Raw genomic sequence first — 18,508 nt, forward strand, 5'->3', positions numbered from 1 at the left:
GAGTCCATGCCCTGACGAATTGAGGCTGTTCTGAGGGCAAAAGGGGGTGCAACTCAATATTAGGAAGGTGTTCCTAATGTTTTGTACATTGTGTGTGTGTGTGTATATATGTGTGTGTGTGTGTGTATGTATATATATATATATATATATATATATATATATATATATATATATATATATATATATATATATATATATACACACACACAATGTACAAAACATTAGGAACACCTATATATATAGGTGTTCCTAATGTTTTGTACATTGTGTGTGTATATATGTATGTGTGTGTGTATATATATATATATATATATATATATATATATATATATATATATATATATATATATATATATATATATATATATATATATATATATATATATATATATATATATATATATATATATAATACAATCATTTTATTTCTTACCAATGTTTTGTATTGAATCTATAATCTAAAACATGAGTGGCTCTGTGGATCCATCAGGCAGGCTTGACAATGGTCTCACAGTGAGAGCAAGGGATAGATGCACATTGCAGTGACAGTCTGTGAAGAGTTCAGTCATGTGTTATAAGCCTCCACTAAGCTGATCAGACAGTCATGTTCACCTCTGTCACTCAACTAGACTTCTCTCCCCCTCTAAGGGCGGGAGTGCTTTAAACAGCCGGTCTCTGTCACGCTCTCAATCCCATAACAGCTCACCTGTCCTGCCTACACCTGTCCCCCACCACACAGCAACCCACAGGTGGAATGTACTTATAGCAATACCTGACCCCATTCAAGTCAATGTAATTCTATTTCTATGGGTGTAGCCAACTGTACAATTGATGGGGGCAGGCCTCAGAAACCTCACAGCTGCTCTTCCATCCCTGTCTCTACCAGGGTTTTTCACTCAGTAGCAGCAGTAGGTAAGTACAGGTAATACGTGTTGATCAGAGAGCCTTGTACAGCTTCACTATGAACCTGCAAAGCAACGGCCTGTCTGTTCAGTGGTACCTGAAGTCCAAGCCGGTGGGAAAGGTGAGGCGGCGTGTACAGGAGATGAAAAACCCATCTGTCTCCCTGGTGTCTAGCGACGTTGACCTCAGCCACAACGAGAGCACCCGATTGGCCATGGACGCCCTGCTGAACGAGGGATTGGACATGTACCAGGAAGTACTGGCCAGAGAGGGCGAGGTGGACTTCCTGTCCAAGGAGGAGAAAGGTTGGTCTTTTTTTTCTACTTTTTTGCCTTTTCCTTTTATCTGCCTTAAACCATCTGTCTGTTCCTGCCTCCTCTTATCTGCCTTAAACCATCTGTCTGTTCCTGCCTCCTCTTATCTGCCTTAAACCATCTGTCTGTTCCTGCCTCCTCTTATCTGCCTTAAACCATCTGTCTGTTCCTGCCTCCTCTTATCTGCCTTAAACCATCTGTCTGTTCCTGCCTCCTCTTATCTGCCTTAAACCATCTGTCTGTTCCTTCCTCCTCTTATCTGCCTTAAACCATCTGTCTGTTCCTGCCTCCTCTTATCTGCCTTAAACCATCTGTCTGTTCCTGCCTCCTCTTATCTGCCTTAAACCATCTGTCTGTTCCTGCCTCCTCTTATCTGCCTTAAACCATCTGTCTGTTCCTGCCTCCTCTTATCTGCCTTAAACCATCTGTCTGTTCCTTCCTCCTCTTATCTGCCTTAAACCATCTGTCTGTTCCTGCCTCCTCTCATCTGCCTTAAACCATCTGTCTGTTCCTACCTCCTCTTATCTGCCTTAAACCATCTGTCTGTTCCTGCCTCCTCTTATCTGCCTTAAACCATCTGTCTGTTCCTGCCTCCTCTTATCTGCCTTAAACCATCTGTCTGTTCCTGCCTCCTCTTATCTGCCTTAAACCATCTGTCTGTTCCTGCCTCCTCTTATCTGCCTTAAACCATCTGTCTGTTCCTGCCTCCTCTTATCTGCCTTAAACCATCTGTCTGTTCCTGCCTCCTCTCATCTGCCTTAAACCATCTGTTTGTTCCTTCCTCCTCTTATCTGCCTTAAACCATCTGTCTGTTCCTACCTCCTCTTATCTGCCTTAAACCATCTGTTTGTTCCTGCCTCCTCTTATCTGCCTTAAACCATCTGTCTGTTCCTGCCTCCTCTTATCTGCCTTAAACCATCTGTCTGTTCCTGCCTCCTCTTATCTGCCTTAAACCATCTGTCTGTTCCTGCCTCCTCTTATCTGCCTTAAACCATCTGTCTGTTCCTGCCTCCTCTTATCTGCCTTAAACCATCTGTCTGTTCCTACCTCCTCTTATCTGCCTTAAACCATCTGTTTGTTCCTGCCTCCTCTTATCTGCCTTAAACCATCTGTCTGTTCCTGCCTCCTCTTATCTGCCTTAAACCATCTGTCTGTTCCTGCCTCCTCTTATCTGCCTTAAACCATCTGTCTGTTCCTACCTCCTCTTATCTGCCTTAAACCATCTGTTTGTTCCTGCCTCCTCTTATCTGCCTTAAACCATCTGTTTGTTCCTGCCTCCTCTTATCTGCCTTAAACCATCTGTCTGTTCTAGTATTGTATTTGTTGCACAATTGTAAAGGGCTTCCTCCCTGAAAAGCGTGGTATAAAAAGCACTAGATATAAATCCAATGTATTATCACTATTATGTTTCTTTAAAGGTTACATCCTGGAGAACGCTACAGACCTGAGCACCAGCAGTCTCTGTGAGACGGAGAACGACGACCAGGCAGAGGGCTCCACCGCCTCTTCCCAGACAGAGACCTGTTGTCCATCCATGTCTGAGAGCGAGCCCCCTGGCCTGGACCATGGCTGGCCGGCAGAGGGCTGGAGCTACCGCCTGCAGGATGAACCCAGTGTAGAGGTCTACTTCCAGTCTGACAGAGCAGCCAGCATGAAAGACCTGCTCAGAGAGTTCATCAGCAAGGCCACAACTGTACGTGATACAACTTTCACCGTTGACTATTTTTCGAGATGTCAATCTACTCTCATGATTATACCTGCATTCTGTTTTTGCAGACTTTCAGAAAGCTGCTGATGTTTGAATGCCCTTGAACGTTGGATAATGATGTGATGTGTGTATGAGAGTTTGATCAAGCAGATTCAGTACAGTCTATAATTAAGCAATAAGGCCCGAGGGGGTGTGGTATATGGCCAATATACCACGGCTAAGGGCTGTTCTTAGGCACGACGCAATGCAGAGTACAGCCTGGATACAGCCCTTAGCCGTGGTATATTGGCAATATACCACAAACCCCTGAGGAGCCTTATTGCTATTATAAACTGGTTACCAACGTAATTAGAGCAGTAAAAAGTTATGTTTTGTCATACCCGTGGTATACGGTCTGATATACCACGGCTTTCAGCCAATCAGCATTCAGGGCTGGAACCACCCAGTTTATAATACCAAGAACATAATGACAACTAATAATGTGGAAGATACCATCACAGCAAACATGTCAAATGTCTGCAGGTTCTGGCGATTGTAATGGACACATTCAGTGATGTGGAGATGTTCTGTGACATACTGGAGGCAACCAGGAAGAGGAACGTGTCCGTCTACCTGCTCCTGGACCATGTCAACCTGCAGGTCTTTGTCAAGATGTGTGAGACGCTACAGATCAACAGCAATCATCTCACTGTGAGTATCTGCTAATGGTAATTTTCATAATGATAATTAGATGACACTAATGATTGCAAAGGTACACATTTCAGACATCTCATCTTTTTAACTGTACTGTAAAGTAGCAATTTTATGATAGTTTTTTTGTGTGAATCGTCATTCACTCATTGCTACATGAAATTACACCGTATTCTGTCTGCAGAAAATGTCGGTCCGTAGTATACAAGGAGAGACCTATTGTGCAAAGTCTGGAAGGAAATTCACTGGACAGATCAAAGAGAAGTTCATGATCGTTGACTGCACTGAAGTGCTGGCTGGATCATACAGGTACATTTCTGTTGTATAATTAGCTAATAGTCACATCAATGTCACATTATCATAATGTTATGATGGTTGACGTCATTCTGAATAGCAAAATCAATGCATTATGACTCCCCAGTTGTTTGCAACTATGATGATTTGTTGTAGTAATGTCTGTTCACTGTGCTCTATTCCCCAGCTTCACCTGGCTGTCCTGGCAGGTCCACAGAAGCCTGGCTGTGCTCTTCAAGGGCAGCGCGGTCGAGCCTTTCGACCTGGAGTTTAGGAAGCTCTATGCCAGCTCCAAGCCTGTGCCAGCCTTCCTCACAGTGGCAGCTGAGTTCAACTTCAACCTTACCAGGCCTCTTATCACCCGTCTAGCAGCCGCCACCTCAAACCCACTGACAAACCTTCCTAGCCCCAGTCCTGGTACCACAACCCAGAACAGATACTTCAACAACCAGGCTATGGTTCAACCAACCACCACAGCCCAGCTCATATACTCTAACCAAAACCCAATGGTTCAGCCAACGACAACTGCCCAGCAAAGATACTCCAACACCCAGCCAACAGCACCACCAACCTCCCAATGCTTGGTGAATCAGTTGAACTACACAGGTCCCCAGAGCCACAGGTTTGACTGGATCACGAAGAGGCACACTGCAACCAGGCCTGTCATGTTCCAGAGAACCTTCTCCAGTGATTATAGTACTGGGGAAAACCTGGCCTGGCGACCCTTTAACAGCAATTACCTTCTTTATGGAGGGACAATCGGCTTGTTGGACAGACACCCACTTCTCAAGACTGGCCAGTGGTTTACTGTTCCTAAATAACTGAAATGGCAACATATCCCAAAGTGACTGAAATTTTACACCCTGTTTGAGGAAAATTATGTTCTCTCACAACTGAAAATGGGCAAGTAAACTTCATGGAGTAAATGTGCCAGTTTTCCTTTCCTTGATGCCTGGAGGACAGGAGGAGTACTTCAATATCTCATGAGGATGATCATTGTCTGCCTTAAGGCCGATAGCTTTGTGTTTCAGTAATGTTCATTCAATAGAGTAAAAACACGTCATAGACATGAATTCCTCCTCCACCCATCAACCCTGATAGAACCACACTGAGTGACAGCCTGGTGATGTGTGCTACGCTTACCCAAGGGCCTGGCCTCTTAAACATACCTTCTGCCAAATCTTGTGATCCATATACTGTCAAGCCTGAGGTAAGGTAGCTTAGTGGTTAAGAGCGTTGTGCCAGTAACCGAAAGGTCGCTGGTTCTAATCCCCGAGCCGACTAGGTGAAAAATCTGTCTGTGCCCTTGAGCAAGGCACTTAACCCTAATTGCTCCTGTGAGTCGCTCTCAGAGCGTCTGCTAAATGACTAAAAATGTAATGCAGAATGTTAAATCAAAAGTTCTTTGTTCTACTTTGAAATTCAATAAAGCAATTATCTAATTAAACTTTACTGTAGATCAAAGTGTAACAATATTTTATTAAATTCAATTTCATAGGGCGGGCAGCACATTGTTACATGCAATATAAAAAATAAATACATTCAAAAATGTGTAGCCTAGTTGGGTCTTTGCAGAGGGTAGTTTAGGTCCGTCCTCCTCCAGTACTCCTGTCTGTACCCGTCTGTTCCACCTTCAGAGAGAGATCTGCCAAGCTCTCTCCATCCTGGTTGTCCTCTCTCATCCTCTCTGGAACTAGATCTGACATCACCTGTAGGGGAAAATCATCAATAACGATGCATGATCAATCTGGTCAGAAGTGTACCCTCTTAAATTGTCAAAACATGTGCATCGTCAATAGTAATACATCTAAAAAGCAAAAACCATGACATCTTGGTGCCAGCAAGCCACACATTTCCTTTAATTTAAAACATACCCTATGACAAACTACAGGACATTATTTGATTCATAGATACCATGTGAGAACAGTAGTCTATATGTACAGTGAGGGGGAAAAGTATTTGATCCCATGCTGATTTTGTACGTTTGCCCACTGACGAAGACATGATCAGTCCATAATTTTAATGGTAGGTTTATTTGAATAGTGAGAGACAGAATAACAACAACAAAAATCCAGAAAAACGCATGTCAAAAATGTTATAAATTTATTTGCATTTTAATGAGGGAAATAAGTATTTGACCCCTCTGCAAAACATGACTTAGTACTTGGTGGCAAAACCCTTGTTGGCAATCACAGAGGTCAGACGTTTCTTGTAGTTGGCCACCGGGTTTGCACACATCTCAGGAGGGATTTTGTCCCACTCCTCTTTGCAGATCTTCTCCAAGTCATTAAGGTTTCGAGCCTGACGTTTGGCAACTCGAACCTTCAGCTCCCTCCACAGATTTTCTGTGGGATTAAGGTCTGGAGACTGGCTAGGCCACTCCAGGACCTTAATGTGCTTCTTCTTGAGCCACTCCTTTGTTGCCTTGGCCGTGTGTTTTGGGTCATTGTCATGCCGGAATACCCATCCACGACCCATTTTCAATGCCCTGGCTGAGGGAAGGAGGTTCTCACCCAAGATTTGACGGTACATGGCCCCGTCCATCGTCCCTTTGATGCTGTGAAGTTGTCCTGTCCCCTTAGCAGAAAAACACCCCCAAAGCATAATGTTTCCACCTCCATGTTTGATGGTGGGGATGGTGTTCTTGGGGTCATAGGCAGCATTCCTCCTCCTCCAAACACGGCGAGTTTAGTTGATGGCAAAGAGCTCGATTTTGGTCTCATCTGACCACAACACTTTCACCCAGCTCTCCTCTGAATCATTCAGATGTTCATTGGCAAACTTCAGACGGGCCTGTATATGTGCTTTCTTGAGCAGGGGGACCTTGCGGGCGCTGCAGGATTTCAGTCCTTCACGGCGTAGTGTGTTACCAATTGTTTTCTTGGTGACTATGGTCCCAGCTGCCTTGAGATCATTGACAAGATCCTCCCGTGTAGTTCTGGGCTGATTCCTCACCGTTCTCATGATCATTGCAACTCCACGAGGTGAGATCTTGCATGGAGCCCCAGGCCGAGGGAGATTGACAGTTATTTTGTGTTTCTTCCATATGCGAATAATCGCACCAACTGTTGTCACCTTCTCACCAAGCTGCTTGGCGATGGTCTTGTAGCCCATTCCAGCCTTGTGTAGGTCTACAATCTTGTCCCTGACATCCTTGGAGAGCTCTTTGGTCTTGGCCATGGTGGAGAGTTTGGAATCTGATTGATTGATTGCTTCTGTGGACAGGTGTCTTTTATACAGGTAACAAACTGAGATTAGGAGCACTCCCTTTAAGAGTGTGCTCCTAATCTCAGCTCCTTACCTGTATAAACGACACCTGGGAGCCAGAAATCGTTCTGATTGACGGGGTCAAATACTTATTTCCCTCATTAAAATGCAAATCAATTTATAACATTTTTGACATGCGTTTTTCTGGATTTTGTTGTTGTTATTCTGTCACTCACTGTTCAAATAAACCTACCATTAAAATTATAGACTGATCATGTCTTTGTCAGTGGACAAACGTACAAAATCAGCAGGGGATCAAATACTTTTTCCCCCTCACTGTATAACCTACACCTGTCTATAACCTCTCACCTTAGAGACGAGCTGTAGTGTTGCATCTTTAGACTCCAGACACTGTAGAGCTTCATCAGCCTTCTGTAGGGCTCTCTCACTGTTCTGGAGAACAAAGGATGACTGCTGGCCCTTTAATGCCCTGAGGAGGAGTCTGGCAAGGCAACGTAATACAGTCAAACAACCATCTTCACAAAACAAAGACTGCGCTAAACAGTGACATTTAGGGTGAAAGTGTAAATATGCTCTCTGCTTTATGCCATGGGCCAATTTCCCAGACAGAGTAAGACTTTTCCTGGACTAAGAAGCACTTTCAATGGAGAATCTCAATCTGATTTTGAGAAACCAGTCCTAAAGAGTGCCCAACAAGTTTGTATCCATGGAATTCCATATAGAATTAGCCAATAGGATCTCTGCTTGTCTCTCTCACTGATTATTTACCTGGCCCGGACAAAACACACGCAGGCCTTGAGCCAAACGACGTCACTCTCTTCCTTCAGTTGCTCCTCAGACTGATGCTCTACACCATCTCGCTGTTGAAGAGGACTGGTGGTTGAGGGTGTTGACAGAGAATGGAGGAGATGAAGGTAGCTTTTGTAGTGTATTAAGATTATGACTTTGATAAGGTTTTAAGTGGAACTTGAGAGGATGTTTATTTAGAAGAAAGAGAGCCGTTTTTAGGGTGACGCCCCATACAAGACAGGGGATTGGACAGTAGAGGGAGCCACCCATATTTTGGGGAAGATTATATATACTGGATGGAGACAAAGAAGACCAGAGCAGACATTGCAATTTGGGGAAACACTGCTCTCCGGGTGATCTAGACATCTGTACACTTATGCTGAAATCTTGTGATATGAATAAAACTTATGATCAAAGTTCAGTATAAGCGGACTCCTTTGTTACAGCATTATTAGCAACATTGACTCGACACTACACTTTCTGCCAGCTTCATTCAGTGCCACTGGTGGTAGGGGTGGAGAGAACACAGCTGCTGCAGACACGTGACCTGGCTCCTGAGGTCTCCGAAGCGCTCGTGGATGTTCTCGGTCAGGTGAAGTAGACCGGTGAGGTGACAGGTGTTGGAGGCTTCGTTTTTCTGTCCATGGAGAAAGTGTAGCTTGTGATTGACTATAACTTCCATTTTCAAACAACCATTTTACTTGTATATTGTAACCTCGTCCCCAGACAAGAGCTGGCTGGTGGAGTATGAGACTAGGTATTTTGTATTATTAATGTATAACAAAGACCATATTATGTTACAATAATGTATCATGCAAGTATAAAGATAAGACTCACTCAACAGCAACGGTTCTTACAAGTGTTTCTGTGATCTCCAGGGCTGCCTCTCTCTTCCCCAGGTGACAACAGCACCTTACCATCCCCTCCATATGTCCCGTCTAATGGTCAGGTTGCAGTCAGGGATATAGGAGAGGCAGGTAGTGTAGTCGTTTAAAGCTTCCTGGGGAAAGGGATATAGTTAACAGATGAGAAAAGTATTTGGATACTAGATGGCTATGATAGACAGTGTGTAGCTAAATTACTCAAGGGAAGAAAGGCCAATCCCTGGAAGTTTTTTCGCCTGTACGCCATATCAGCTCGAAATGTGAAGATCTTTTGCTTCTCCAAAAAGTCCTCTGGGTCGATGCTCTCCCAAAACCACTGTTGAAATAGATAACTCGTAGTTAAAGATATGCATAATTGCAATGCTAGCAAAAAACTGATGCTACCTAACGTTGGGTAGCTAGTTAACGCTCACCTCTGCTTCACATAACTTTGCATTGTAAGACGACAGTGCAACAACAGTTGGCTTCTCTCTTGATTCCTCGAACACCGAATCGTCAAAGGTGCTACCGAAAATCTCAATTTCAAACGATGAATGACAGTGATTTCAAATATTACCGTCACTAAAAACCAAAATAAACGTGTGCAGTGTTACAAGCGAATATGACCGTTGGGAAACAGAAAACGATAGAATGTGTTCCCAGGTGATAACGTTCCAATGACAGATGCTTTACTTTCTTCAATGAAATGCTCTTCTATAATCTTATATCATAACATGCAGAGAACTCCAGTCATATTTTGATGTTAAATATTTTATACAACACCAAAATACACGCCTTTTCATCCAAATGTAGTGTATTTTGTCCTCAAACAAGTATAAAATATATATTTTGTCTAAATCAAGCCACAGCCTCAAAAAACAATTTGATTTAAATGAAAAAGCATTGCACAGTCTATAGCTCAGGGGACTAAAGCTCTTTCCACTGAGTTTTCAGCTCCAAGACTACTCTGTCTCAACATTACAAATTCCATTACAGGTTTGCAAATAAACTTTCTCACTTTTCCCAAAGCATCTTGACATATCCAGAAGCCAATATTATTCTCATTGGTAACATAATGAATACAACAGGAGGAAGGAGACTGACTGCCATTATCCATTAGAGTTGTAGCTAGCAGAACACTATATTAAAAAAGACTAGGAAGACAGTAGATTAAATATTATGTACACACACAATCTAATAGGAAAACTGCTAAGCATGTATTAAGTTATGTATTAAACTGTTATGTATTAAGTTATGTATTAAACTGTTATGTATGAAACTGTTATGTATTAGTACTAAACAAGCTCTTCCTAAATATTGAGAAATAGCAAAGAGGACAGACAGGTAAGAATTATTGTCCAAGGATAAAACAGTAATGTACTATGGTCACAATGTCACGTCTACTGTACAAAAATAGTAACTTGGATACATTGAGAGTTGCCAACTGACGAAGACAAAGAGCCACTGGGCCAAATAATATTTTTGAAAAAAAGTATTGTACACATTAACAGTGAACGCCATACAAGCTATTAGTTGAAGTCGAGAGACGGGATTAATCATAAATAAACATATAAAACCATTAAAAAAACGACTTGTCTAATACAAGCACATAATATGCTATTTGTAGAAATTCACGTCTCTCGACTCCAGTCAGATGATTATTGCATGCAGTATATGGATCTCACAATACAAATGCGTATTTTACCTTAACTAGGTGTACAAATAACTGTTCATGCATGAAAATGTTCAAGATTTCACAGCATAACATGTTGTCCAATTTGAAATGTTCATGATGAGCATGAGGCATCCACGATCTCCTCCTTGATAAAATCCTGCTCAGAAAGAATGAGCTACGCAGGCACATCGTTTTGTCTCCTCAAAAAGGTTCTGAATCCATCCGTCTGCCTGTAAATCGTTGTGATGTTTCAACTAGATTCTAGATTGAGATTCTAAAACCAAAGTGGTTCTAGAACTTGGCAAAGCCTGTTCAGAATAGTTTGAGAGACCGTTGGTAACTCATCAGGTCGGCCCAGGCTGGAACCCAGTGTCCCGAGCGTACAGGACATGGCTTACTAGGTGAGAAACAATGTCTTGGTTCTACTAATGTGCACATGTCAACACTTTCTATTGAAATTAGTGGGGGAGAGCATAGTCTGAATACTTTTTTCAAAATAAAAGCAAAACAATCCAAAACGTACAACTGGACATACATTAGAAAAACACTTGTTTGAAAACAGACCTGTATCAAGTCATCCTACACTAGTCTTCATACATACAAGTACTGCAGTCTCAAAAACAAAGGTTTTACATCATCATTATTAAAACTCTCGTTACACATTTCCAAGTCAGCAGAGTTTCACATGATTGAAAAAGGGACCCACATTGTGCCAGTTGTTTGTACTGGGAGCAGTAGGCCACATACAGTCCATTGATTTTCATTTGTGCCATATCAATACCCATCTTCGGAATTGATACACAACGAGAAGGGCAAGTCAATAAGGTGCATCCTCTTGAAAATATAATCATTTCAGAGGAGGACAATACAAGGCAAAATACTTTGTTTTACAGTGTTCAAAATGAGCTCATATAAAAAGAGATTTGGTATTTAAAAGCCACTGAAGGGATATAAGGTGACTAATGAAACGTTTTCTTTCCCTACAAGAAACATGTTAAAGAGATTCTCCGGTACTTTTGTATACATTCAGCCAGTAGCCAAAAAAGTGGTCCCTGACAAAATTGTGTACTACCTCACATCACTGGCATAGAACACAGAGACCTTGCGGGGCGGGGCACGAAACTGCGCTACGCCACTGCCTCACATATGTGCAGATATGTGCACCATGTCATCGCTCTCGCTCTCTCTCTCTCACTTTGCTGTGTGTGCATCTTGCTTGCTGTCACGCAAAACTAGTGAGGGGGTGAAGCTCATTGGCTAGAACTCAAATTGCTAGAGGGCCGGCCCACTTGGGGGAAAATGTAGGGAATTTCATGTCCGATTGAGGTAAGACAGTAATTCTGTTCATAGATTATGCATGTACGAACACTGACACATCCAGTTCAAAGCGGGAGGTTTAAAAAATACTTAGTAGTCGCCAAAGTTCCGGAGCATGTCTTTAATACAGTAGTGGGCAAAGTGCACAATTATAAGTGCTACACTGTCAGTTTCCTTCACAGCATACATACTGGGCCTCCGGGCCCTTTTCATAAAGCGTCTTATGTAATCTTGTGACACAATCTCACTTTCGTGGGCTTATGTCAAATGTAAGTGATTTGCTTTAAAAAAAAATCAAAATCAAAAAAGCTTTACATTGTATAAAGCTACAGACTCAGACCTTCATAATGGTATAATATACACTACAGTTGGAGAAAGCTATGTTGCTTTAAAACGTTGATACTCTTGTATACCCAGTTTTGAGAAAAAGCCTTGCAAAGTTTTTCCACACTTGCCAGAGAGCTCTAATTTGTTCACACCCTCTTAAGCCCACACCCATCTCTTTAAGGATTCACATGGGGACATGGGTCTGTCTATGGGCTCCTTATAATCTAAAAGGCTAAACTGATACTAGATCAGCACTACTCTTGAGACACTTTATGAACAAGGTCCCTGATTTTTTTTAACTCTTTCATAGCACAGGAATCCACATTCAATTAGTTTACTTTGGCACCGCAGCTCCTCCAATCAATTTCAAAGGGAACCCATAATATAATCTGAATTCAAATGATTCATTGCATTCATTCCATGAAGGTACTTACAGTACTTTATCATCTCTATAATAATAGGGATACAACGGATACATCAGGCATTTAAAAAAGTACCTCTTAATTGCACATAAATAATTGTGCAGAGTACTGTAGATTAACAAATGATGTCAATGTTTCATTCATTTTATGAATTATCATCATATCAAATGTTATTGTATTATCAAATGAACTTCAGCATTTTTAATGTCTGACCAATTCATTTCAAATAGGTATTTAAAGTACTGGTTGTAATTCTTGACTAGATGGACCTACACTAGCAGTGTAAAAAAGGTGCACATATTGTTTGTATTGGTGAGATATTATCATTCAGTCTTGCATTCAGACGATACCCTTTAAAACGCATAAGAGAAAGCTAAATAAGTTTGTGCTGTTTGACTAAATCCAAAAGGTTGTGTTCATTTGGGCACACCATAGCAAAATGTTTTGCAACAGAAAGCGAAAAATTGGCATTTCTAATTGGACAAGTCCATGTAGTCCCTCCCTGTTTCAGTCCGTTTTCTTCCATTTGGTGCCTAACGAACACAGCCCAGCTGTCCACCACTACTCTGACTGTGTTTTTCTGGCACCCTGAGAGGGCTCCCAAGAATCACTTTCATCAGTGTCGTCATCCTCCTCCTCCTCCTCCTCCTCCTCCTCTTCCTCCTCTACCACAGTGTCATCCTGCACTTCAGGCGCCATCTCATTCTCACCCGGCAACTTTTCCTCGTTTACCTCAGCGTCCCCGAACGGATCAGCACCCATATCTTCCCTCTTGTGTATCTCAGCGAACCACTCTCTCACCTGCTCGTATCCCATACTAGACTTGGCCACAAGCTCGTCCAGATCCTGCTCATTCAGCACCTTGTGCTTCAAGTAATACTCCTTCAGAACGTCTTTCCCAGACTTGAACTTGATGATGGGCGGCGGTGGTGGTGACTTCTCCGTGCTGGTTGACCTCTTGGCCTTCCTGCTCCGAGACCTCCCCCAGCCCCGGTTACGTATCCTCCTCTTCCTGTTCTTGTTGCCGTTCAGTCCCTCTACGTTGCCGCTCTGGTAGTGGAAGAACCACTTGAGGTTGCCGTTCTTGAAGGAGTACCGGGTGTCTCCGAACCAGTTGACTATGTAGACCCTGGGCAGCCCGCTCTCCTCTGCCAGCTTGTCATACTCCTCTGTGGAGGGCCACTGGGTACGGACAAAGGCACTCTTCAGGACGTGGAGCTGCTCTGGGGTTTTCTTTCCGATGTTCTTGTCCCCCCTGTTTGGCCGCCGGCCACCCGGAGGGGTCTGGGATCCTTTTCTAGACGAGGTGGCCTCGCTCTCCATCCGCTCTGCTTTCAGATCAGGTGACTCTGCCTCCACTACCTTCCTCTTCTCTGTGAACCAGGCGTCGATCTCTCTCCGGGTCAGCTTGGTCTCCGTCCTCAGCCGGGTCAACTCGTCGTCAGATGGAGTGCTTCCCTTCTGGTAACTCTCCTCTAGAACCACCAGCTGCTCTGGTGTCTTCTCCTTAAACTTCTGCAATGTGAAGTCTGGGAAGGAGTTCCAGGTCTTGGGGCGCGTCTCTTTCTCTTTGACGGATGGTGTGGGCGGTGGAGACTGAGGGGTCTCGTCGCTGGAGTCGATGACGATGGTGGTGCCGCTGCTGTGACCCCTGGGGCTGTGGCTGTCATGGAACACGATGACGTTGCTGTTCTTGGAGTTGCGCTGGTTGTAGCGCGTGTCGCTGAACCACTTCTTGATCTCCCCTTTTGTGAGGCCGGTCAGATTCATGAGCCTGGCGATCTCCGCGTCGCTGGCGAAGTGGTTCTTCAGGTAGCTGGCTTTCAGCTCTGCCAGCTGCTCCTTGGACTTCTTGGGCCGCATGCCAAAGTGGTCGGCGCTGAGGGCTGAGTTCTCCTGTGGGGTCAGGGAGGGAGGCTGGACAGTGGTGGCTCTCTTCATCTCACTGACCGCTGGGCTGGTCTGGTGGGAGGACATCTTGGGGACCTGGCTGTGGCTTGGCATCCCTGCTACTGTCAAGGTGATGGGTGTGGTCACAGGCGTGCCAACCTGTTCAGAGTTTAGAAAAGTTTGTGTCACTCCACAATATTACAACTGACAAGACATATTACAGAGTTGAGAAACTGTAAACAGTAATATTACATTATATCATCCATATGTCATAATACATATCATCATCAATAAGTACCAACCTGTGTGAAAACCAGGCCCGGCTGGCCTACTATCTGGCAGGTCTGGAGGACAGACTGCAGGCCGTTGGCCGCAGCAGAGAGCTGGTGGGCCGGGATAACAGTGATGGTCTGAGGCACCGTGTGCACTGTCCCGTTGAACTGCTTTCTCCTAGCCTCCTCCACCTCAAATCAAATCAAAGTTTATTTGTCATATGCACAGGATACACGTAGTGTAAATGGTACAATGAAATGCGTACTTGCAAGCGCTCCTTTCAACAGAGCAACAACAATTAAAACATATATATTCAATGAGTGAAAAGAAGTTTAAAAAGGCACAATAAAAACACTGTGTCCCAAAAAATGTAACTGTGGTATAAGAGAAATATGAATCTAACAGGAAAAGCACCTCCTCAGGAGTCCAGCTGACCCCGTGCTTCAGACGCTGGGCAGAGAACCAGATCTTTATCTGTTCCTCACTGAATTTGGTCTGAGCCGACAGACCCATGATCTCTGATACTGAAGGGTAGGGGAACTTCTTGTAGGTGTTGACCAGGACTGTGTTGGTATCCATGGATTGGTTGTAGGAGGGGATACTGCTGACGGGGATGAGGAGCTGGGGTTGGACGCTCTGCGGGGGGAAGAGAGGGAGGGAGGGAGAGAGAGAGAGAGAGAGAGAGAGAGACAGACAGACAGACGCAGAGAGAGAGAGAAAGAAAGAGAGCGAGAGGCAGAGAGAGAGGCAGAGGGAGAGAGAGAGGCAGAGAGAGAGAGACAGAGAGAGAGAGAGAGAGAGAGAGAGAGAGAGAGAGAGAGAGAGAGAGAGAGAGAGAGAGAGAGAGAGAGAGAGAGAGAGAGAGAGAGAGAGAGAAAGAGAAAGAGAAAGAGAAAGAGAGAGAGAGAGAGTGCGAGAGAGAGCGAGAGAGACAGAGAGAGAAAGAGAGCGCGAGAGAGAGCGACAGAGAGAGAGAACAGAGCGAGAGAACAGAGCGAGAGAGAGAGACAGAGAGAGAGAAAGAAAGAGAGCGAGAGGCAGGGAGAGAGTCAGAGGGAGAGAGAGAGAGAGAGGCAGAGAGAGAGAGAGAGACAGAGAGAGAGACAGAGAGAGAGAGAAAGAGAGTGCGAGAGAGAGCGACAGAGAGACAGAGAGAGAGAGAAAGAGAGTGCGAGAGAGAGCGACAGAGAGAGAGAGACAGAGAGAGAGCGAGAGAGAAAGAGAGCGCGAGAGAGAGCGACAGAGAGAGAGAGAACAGAGCGAGAGAACACAGAGTTATTATTCACTTATTTATCAGGAACATTACATAATATCAACAGCAGTGAAAGCTGATTTGTTTTATACAATTTACAATTTCAAAGAATTAGAAAATATGATCACCTGCTGGGCCTGCAGAGCTGAGAGGACCTGGGCTAAACCAGGGGGGAGCTGAAGTCCAGACAGATTGGAGCTGAGGACAGAAGATTTCTTCTGCTCTGATGATGTCGTCATCTTATTGGGAATGTTCAGGAGAACACTGTGTTTCATGGACTCAGTGTAATGTGGGCTCATCATCTCTACAGGAGTGAGGGAACCCAGCCCCAGAGGCTCCTCTTCAGCCTCTTCCATCCTGTCGCTCTCCTCTGCTGCTTTCAGAGACATGGCCATCCTCTTCGGTTCGGATTTACCCCTCATTTTCATGATGGGGGTTTTGCTGAGTGAGATGCCAGCTGAGGCGGTGTCGTCGCTGTCTTCCGTCTCGTGATGTGTGTAACCCCCATCCGAGAGAAGGTCACTGACCGTCTGCTCCAAGGTTGGTTGGTTGCTGCGTTTCACCCCTGTGTGGGTGACACCGTCCTCTCCGCTGGACTGACTGATGTCGTGCTCTGAAAAGTAAATTGCCCAGCTATGTTAGTTTAACTACATCAGAGAACAAGGGTTATGTTCAGGAGTAGAGCACACCATAGCAAAACGTTTTGAAACAGTAAGTCAAAAAAATTGTAAAGTGGTTATCCCACTGGCTATAGGGTGAATGCACCAATTTGTGAGTCGCTCTGGATAAGAGCGTCTGCTAAATGACGTAAATGTGCCCTTGAGCAAGGCACTTAACCCTAATTGCTCCTGTAAGTCGCTCTGGATAAGAGCGTCTGCTAAATGACTAAAATGTAAATGTAAATGTAATTAGCATTTCATATTGGACAGTACCTCCCCATTTCACTCGGTTTCAAAAACTTTTCTCCTGTTTGGTGCCTACTGAACAAAATCAAATCACATTTTATTTGTCACATGCTTGGTAAACAGCAGGCGTAGACTAACAGTGAAATGCTTACTGACAGGTCCTTCCCAACAATACAGAGAGAAAAATAGAAAAATCATAACACGAGGTATAAATCCACAATGAGTAATGATCATTTGGCTATATATAAGGGGTACCAGCACCGAGTCGATGTGCAGGGGTAACAGGTAATTGAGGTAGATATGTACATATAGGTAGGGACAAAGTAACTAGGCAACAGGATAAAAAGGATAAATGCAGATAGTTAACCAATAGCTACCCGGACTAACTATTTAACAGTTTTATGGCTTGGGGGTAGAAGCTGTTCAGGGTCCTGTTGGTTCCAGACTTGGTGCATCGGCACTGCTTGCCATGCGGTAGCAGAGAGAACAGTCTATGACTTGTGTGGCTGGAGTCTGACAATTTCTAGGGCTTTCCTCTGACACCGCCTGGTATAGAGGTCCTGGATGGCATGGAGCTCGTCCCCAGTGATATACCGGGCCGTACGCACTACCCTCTGTAGCGCCTTGCAGTCGGATGCAAAGCAGTTGCCATAACAAGCGGTGATGCAGCCAGTCAAGATCGAGCCAGGTGATAACATTTCAAGAAACAGATGTGAGCAACATGTTGAAGATGTGCATGAATAAAACCTTATCCCCACCTGTCTCTGGGTCAGTGGAGACCACAGCAGCATCTGAAGGTCTCTCTGCTGCGCTCTCAGCTCCATCCTTCCCCTCCACCACCTGCATGTCTGCATCCTGCTCCTCCATCACGTTAGAAGATGGCAGGACCATGCAAGGTGTTGTTGACTTCCTCCTGCTTGCCATGATGTAGGTGGGCTCTTTGTGTAAAGAGATGTGTCTGGAATGGATTGACCTTCCGCTAGTGATGGTTTCATTCACATGCTAAATCCTCCAATATTGGACTGAAATAAAAAATAATGTATTTGACAGGTTCCATCCTATAACAACTTCACTTGATAAACTACAATCTTTACGGATTACTACATAATGGTAATAGCACATTCACTGTATGGTAATTAGAGTGAAGTTGAAATGTGTCCTAGCTAGACCACTTTTGCACGTGAAACCTTTACAATGATTATTTCTGCACGCAAGTGCAACTTGTTTGTAGCTACGGTCTAGTTTGTGGTAGCTGGTCATTTACAATACGTTCGGATCCAATTGCTCTTAATACCATTCATTTGTGTAGAACAAAATATTGCTAGCCAGTGTGACTATAGCAAATTGATTATCTTATTATATAGCCAGCTATCCAGATCTAGCTAACTAACCTAGCTAGCTTCCATTTCTGCATCTGGCCAGACAGTTTACACCTGGGATACTGTGCAGCTGGAAGCCAAATACTAGCGCTAGCTAGTCACCACAGTAGGCAGTACAGTAGCTAAGCTTACGTTTACTTACCAGGACAAGACGTAGCTTCTGCGCAGGCTCTCCTGTCACCCGCAATTTGTCTTAGGTTCTCCTCTAATGTTAGCTAGCCTCCCTCCGTACCGTTCAGCCCGAGCTCTGTCGGACTGCAGTAGTTTTGCTCGGAGGCT

At 44.1% G+C, this 18,508-nt stretch overlaps 3 protein-coding genes across 3 annotated transcripts; 1 reads left to right on the forward strand and 2 right to left on the reverse strand.

Moving 5' to 3' along the window:
• Positions 1-585: 585 nt before the first annotated feature.
• LOC311140617 (protein FAM83A-like) lies at positions 586-5,288 on the forward strand. Its single transcript, XM_084175747.1, has 5 exons — positions 586-1,208; positions 2,636-2,910; positions 3,448-3,615; positions 3,800-3,924; positions 4,097-5,288. The coding sequence occupies exons 1-5, from the start codon at positions 962-964 to the stop codon at positions 4,728-4,730; spliced, it is 1,449 nt and encodes a 482-aa protein (XP_084031873.1). The 5' UTR covers positions 586-961; the 3' UTR covers positions 4,731-5,288.
• A 106-nt stretch (positions 5,289-5,394) lies between these two features.
• On the reverse strand, positions 5,395-9,395 carry LOC311139273 (uncharacterized protein C8orf76-like). The gene is made up of 7 exons (XM_084174161.1): positions 9,224-9,395; positions 8,784-9,126; positions 8,427-8,563; positions 8,250-8,268; positions 7,906-8,081; positions 7,486-7,618; positions 5,395-5,618 (listed from the first exon to the last, which is right to left on the reverse strand). The coding sequence occupies exons 2-7, from the start codon at positions 8,853-8,855 to the stop codon at positions 5,493-5,495; spliced, it is 663 nt and encodes a 220-aa protein (XP_084030287.1). The 5' UTR covers positions 8,856-9,126; positions 9,224-9,395; the 3' UTR covers positions 5,395-5,492.
• Positions 9,396-9,591: 196 nt separating this feature from the next.
• LOC311140611 (zinc fingers and homeoboxes protein 1-like) lies at positions 9,592-18,458 on the reverse strand. The gene is made up of 6 exons (XM_084175741.1): positions 18,372-18,458; positions 17,609-17,872; positions 16,074-16,558; positions 15,108-15,329; positions 14,723-14,884; positions 9,592-14,579 (listed from the first exon to the last, which is right to left on the reverse strand). The coding sequence occupies exons 2-6, from the start codon at positions 17,772-17,774 to the stop codon at positions 13,092-13,094; spliced, it is 2,523 nt and encodes an 840-aa protein (XP_084031867.1). The 5' UTR covers positions 17,775-17,872; positions 18,372-18,458; the 3' UTR covers positions 9,592-13,091.
• Positions 18,459-18,508: the final 50 nt, after the last annotated feature.

The sequence above is a fragment of the Coregonus lavaretus genome (genome assembly GCF_964263955.1).
Source record: "Coregonus lavaretus genome assembly, chromosome: 13".
Classification (NCBI taxonomy): Eukaryota; Metazoa; Chordata; class Actinopteri; order Salmoniformes; family Salmonidae; genus Coregonus; species Coregonus lavaretus.

Excerpts from the sequence above, each read along its gene's own strand:
- LOC311140617 (XM_084175747.1), top strand. The coding sequence starts at position 962 with ATGAACCTGCAAAGCAACGGCCTGTCTGTTCAGTGGTACCTGAAGTCC. Across the intron at positions 2,911-3,447 it reads TCATCAGCAAGGCCACAACT|GTTCTGGCGATTGTAATGGA; the intron begins GTACGTGATACA and ends AAATGTCTGCAG. Across the intron at positions 3,925-4,096 it reads GTGCTGGCTGGATCATACAG|CTTCACCTGGCTGTCCTGGC; the intron begins GTACATTTCTGT and ends TCTATTCCCCAG.
- LOC311139273 (XM_084174161.1), bottom strand. The coding sequence starts at position 8,855 with ATGGAGGGGATGGTAAGGTGCTGTTGTCACCTGGGGAAGAGAGAGGCA. Across the intron at positions 7,619-7,905 it reads GTGTGTTTTGTCCGGGCCAG|ACTCCTCCTCAGGGCATTAA; the intron begins GTAAATAATCAG and ends TTGCCTTGCCAG. Across the intron at positions 5,619-7,485 it reads CACTACAGCTCGTCTCTAAG|GTGATGTCAGATCTAGTTCC; the intron begins GTGAGAGGTTAT and ends TTTCCCCTACAG.
- LOC311140611 (XM_084175741.1), bottom strand. The coding sequence starts at position 17,774 with ATGGCAAGCAGGAGGAAGTCAACAACACCTTGCATGGTCCTGCCATCT. Across the intron at positions 16,559-17,608 it reads CTCCACTGACCCAGAGACAG|AGCACGACATCAGTCAGTCC; the intron begins GTGGGGATAAGG and ends TTTACTTTTCAG. Across the intron at positions 15,330-16,073 it reads CAGCTCTGCAGGCCCAGCAG|AGCGTCCAACCCCAGCTCCT; the intron begins GTGATCATATTT and ends TTCCCCCCGCAG.